Source organism: Myotis brandtii, unplaced genomic scaffold (genome assembly GCF_000412655.1).
Source record: "Myotis brandtii unplaced genomic scaffold, ASM41265v1 scaffold691, whole genome shotgun sequence".
Taxonomy (NCBI): Eukaryota; Metazoa; Chordata; class Mammalia; order Chiroptera; family Vespertilionidae; genus Myotis; species Myotis brandtii.
The window spans coordinates 839,433-843,233 of NW_005370704.1; the positions used below are offsets into that span (position 1 = coordinate 839,433).

Below are 3,801 nucleotides of genomic sequence, written 5' to 3' on the forward strand. Positions count from 1 at the left end.
TCCCCGGGGCGGAGGGACCAGGTGCCCCGAGCCAGTGCCCACGGACGGACGTCTGGGCGGCTTTGTCGTTAAAACCAGCGCCGCTGGGAACACCCTCGCCGCTGCCTCCCGTCTCCTCGGCGGCCCCTGTGCTTTCTGTGTTGCCCCGAGTGAGCAGAATCGACCCCGCGCCGACCCTCTGCTTCCCCAGACAGAGAACGGCGTGCTGCTGCCCTCCCTGCAGTCGGCCCTGCCCTTCCTGGACCTGCACGGGACGCCGCGCCTGGAGTTCCACCAGTCGGTGTTCGACGAGCTGCGGGAGAAGCTGCTGGAGCGCGTGTCGGCCATCGCCGCGGAGGGGAAGGCGGAGGAGAGGTGGGAGCAGGCGGCAGTGCAGCCCCCTCCGAGGGGACGGCCCGCAGCACTTACTGTCCCCTCGGTTACTGTCCCTTCGGTTACGCGTCCCCCTCGGAGAAGGGCCTCCCCCCCTGGGTCCCGCCTGTGGATGCTGTGCCTTCAGCCGACTGGGTCCTGCCCCGCGTCTCAGTCCCCCGCGTCTCCCAGGTACAAGAAGCTGGAAGACCTGCTGGAGAAGAGCTTTTCGCTGGTGAAGATGCCGTCGCTGCAGCCGGTGGTGATGTGCGTCATGAAACACCTGCCCAAGGTGAGAGCCAGAGGTCAGCACAGCAGCCCGGCCCGGGAGGTTCCCTGAGCCGCCTGCCCCGGGGGTGTGTCCCTGGGACTGTGTCCTCTGGGCTGGCTTCTCCCGGCGGGGAGCCACCCGAGCCCTGAGCTGGGGGCGTGGGCCCCTTTCTGGGAAAGGCTGTGTGCATTGAGCATGGCTGCCTGCACCTGAGGGGCTGGGTTTGAGGTGTCTCCGCCAGGGGGCGTGTTGCTGAGGCCTATTGATCTATCTGGTTTTTTTAAAACATATTTTTATTGATTTCAGAGTAGAAGGAAGAGGGAGAAAAAGATAGAAAAGCAATGATGAGAGAGAATCGTTGATGGGCTGCCTCCTGCACATCCCCCACTGGGGACTGAGCCCGTAACCCGGGCATGTGCCCCGACTGGGAATCGAACCGTGACCCCCTGGTTCATAGGTCGATGCTCAACCCCTGAGCCGCGCCGGCCGGGCCCCATTGACCTGTCTGGAAGCAGACGCTGGGGCCCCGGCGCTGCTCACGGGCGCCTGTGTGGTCCCGCAGGTCCCTGAGAAGAAGCTGAAGCTGGTCATGGCCGACAAGGAGCTGTACCGGGCCTGCGCCGTGGAGGTGAAGCGGCAGATCTGGCAGGACAACCAGGCGCTCTTTGGCGACGAGGTGTCCCCGCTGCTGAAGCAGTACATCCTGGAGAAGGAGCGCGCGCTCTTCAGCACGGAGCTCTCCGTCCTGCACAACTTCTTCAGTCCTTCCCCCCGGACGCGGCGCCAGGGCGAGGTGGTGCAGAAGCTGACGCAGATGGTGGGGAAGAACGTGAAGCTGTACAACATGGTGCTGCAGTTCCTGTGGACCCTCTTCCTGCGCACGCGGAATGCGCACTACTGCACGCTGCGCGCCGAGCTGCTCATGTCCCTGCACGACCTGGACGTGGGCGACATCTGCTCGGTGGACCCATGCCACAAGTTCACCTGGTGCCTGGACGCCTGCATCCGAGATCGCTTCGTGGACAGCAAACGGGCGCGGGAGCTGCAGGGGTTTCTCGACGGAGTGAAAAAGGGTCAGGAGCAAGTCCTGGGGGACCTGTCCATGATCCTGTGTGACCCCTTCGCCATCAACACGCTGTCCCTGAGCACCCTCCGGCACCTGCAGGAGCTGGTCGGCCAGGAGACGCTGCCCAGGGACAGCCCTGATCTGCTGCTGCTGCTCAGGCTCCTGGCGCTGGGCCAGGGGGCCTGGGACATGATCGACAGCCAGGTCTTCAAGGAGCCCAGGATGGAGGTGGAGCTCATCACCAAGTTCCTGCCGACCCTCATGTCCTTCATGGTGGACGACTTCGCCTTCAACGTGGACCAGAAGCTCCCGGCGGAGGAGCGGGCCCCGGCCGCCTACCCGAGCGCTCTTCCCGAGAGCTTCACCAGGTTCCTGCAGGAGCAGCGCATGGCCTGCGAGGTGGGGCTCTACTACGTGCTGCACATCACCAAGCAGAGGAACAAGAACGCGCTCCTCCGCCTGCTGCCCGGGCTCGTGGAGACCTTCAGGCTCAGCCACGAGCGCCCTGGGGTGTGCCTCGCGGCCCTGGCTGTGGCCCAGGTTGTGCCCCCTTTTCAAGGTGAGGCTGGGCGGACCCAGGTCAGGGCTGGCATGTGGCATTGGAGGGGCCCAGTACGTGGGTACAGGGACTCGAGTCGTGGCCAAGGGCCTGAGAGGACAGCAGCAAAGCTCACCCATCCTCATGTCACTGTCTGGGTGGTCGGGGCCGGACCTGGGGCCTTGGGTAGAGCTGAGGTCACAGGCCGGTGGCCTTCCAGGGACCCCGTGGGCCTGGCATGGGCTTCACCTCCTTACGAACCAGAAACACTGCCACCAACACAGGCCAGGGTCCCGTGAGCAGAGACTTCCAGCCCAAAGTAGGAGGGGCGCGTGGCCCTTCCTTTCACCGTGGCCCTGTGTGGCGCCGTGGCCCTATGTGACACCGTGGCCCTGTGTGACTCCGTGGCCCCGCGTGATGCCGTGGCCTTGTGTGTGTGACTCGGTGGCCCGCGTGATGCTGTGGCCCTGTGTGGCTCCGTGGCCGTGTGTGACGCTGGGGTCGTGTGGTACCGGTGGGTGTTTCTCGGCATCTAGAAGGGTTCAGGAATCTGGAGAAGGGCTGCGTGTATATCACTAGAGTCCAGAGACGAAACATAATTTTGGAAGGCATTTTGGGGAGCCAGAGAAGACTTAGCTAAAGGAACCAAGTTCTCCTGTCTCTCTGGACCCTTGATTTTCATTAACACAGATTGTCCTAAAGCAGATACACATCAAAGACAAGGTTTAGCATACAGAGGTGTTGTCAGATTAGAAGAATTTGCCTACGGCTGTTCAGGTGTTTGGCCCGTAGGAGGCAATAACACTTAGATTAAGATGCCCTCAGCTGTCCCAGCAAGCAGTCACCTATGCATCCTTCTCAGGTTTGGGGAAATGCTCTCAGCCATTTCCAGAGGATTCAGCCCTGCTGCATGTGACCTGCTGGACGAGCTGCCGGCCGTGCGGGCTGCCGGGCGTGTGTGACGCGGCGGGGTCTCTCTCCCAGGTGGTGCAGAAGCTGACGCAGATGGTGGGGAAGAACAGGCGGGGGCCGGGAGGGGTGGGGTGACTGCGGGGTCCCCCTCCCGAATGTTCCCCAGTGTGTGGGTGGTTTGCTCCCGGGAGTGGGCTTCACCCGTGACGGGTCCCGGGGGCGGCTTCCCTGCCCAAGGCGGACTGTCGGGTGTCAGGGACTGGACTCTGCCCCGTGGCCAGTCTGTTCACTCAGCTCCGCGTGTCCTCTCTCAGCTCTGGGATGACTTCTGTTTCATGTCGGACTCATTAGCTGCTTTGATAGACATTTCTCGAGTGCCGACTGCCTGCCATAGGTGCCTGGACCCTTCAGCAACCCTGGGGTTTGGGGGCGCTTGCGTGGGGCACTCGAAGTCTCATGGGGGGGCCGACACTACGCAGTAAATGTCATGTGTTGGTCACCGAGGGCTGGGTGGGTGGCGAGGGCGGTGCGGATGGGAAGTGGCAGGGGAGCTGGGGAGGTGTGAGCAGGGCCTGGCCGAGGGCCTGCTGGGCTTGCTGAGGGCGATGGAGGCCGTGTGGCCAGAGCCCAGGGCCCGCGGGGGAGCGGGGGAGGGTTGGAGGC

The 3,801-nt window shown here is 63.6% G+C and overlaps 1 protein-coding gene across 1 annotated transcript in view; it reads left to right on the plus strand.

The window, feature by feature from the left end:
- The first annotated feature begins 6 nt into the window (after positions 1-6).
- The window catches only part of NELFB (negative elongation factor complex member B), an 11,461-nt gene continuing 7,666 nt past the window's right edge, over positions 7-3,801 (plus strand). The window contains exons 1-3 of the mRNA XM_014529688.1: positions 7-354; positions 544-643; positions 1,185-1,415. Of these exons, the coding sequence (XP_014385174.1) occupies positions 593-643; positions 1,185-1,415 (282 nt within the window). The 5' untranslated portion in view covers positions 7-354; positions 544-592. The remainder of the gene's footprint in view (positions 355-543; positions 644-1,184; positions 1,416-3,801) is intronic.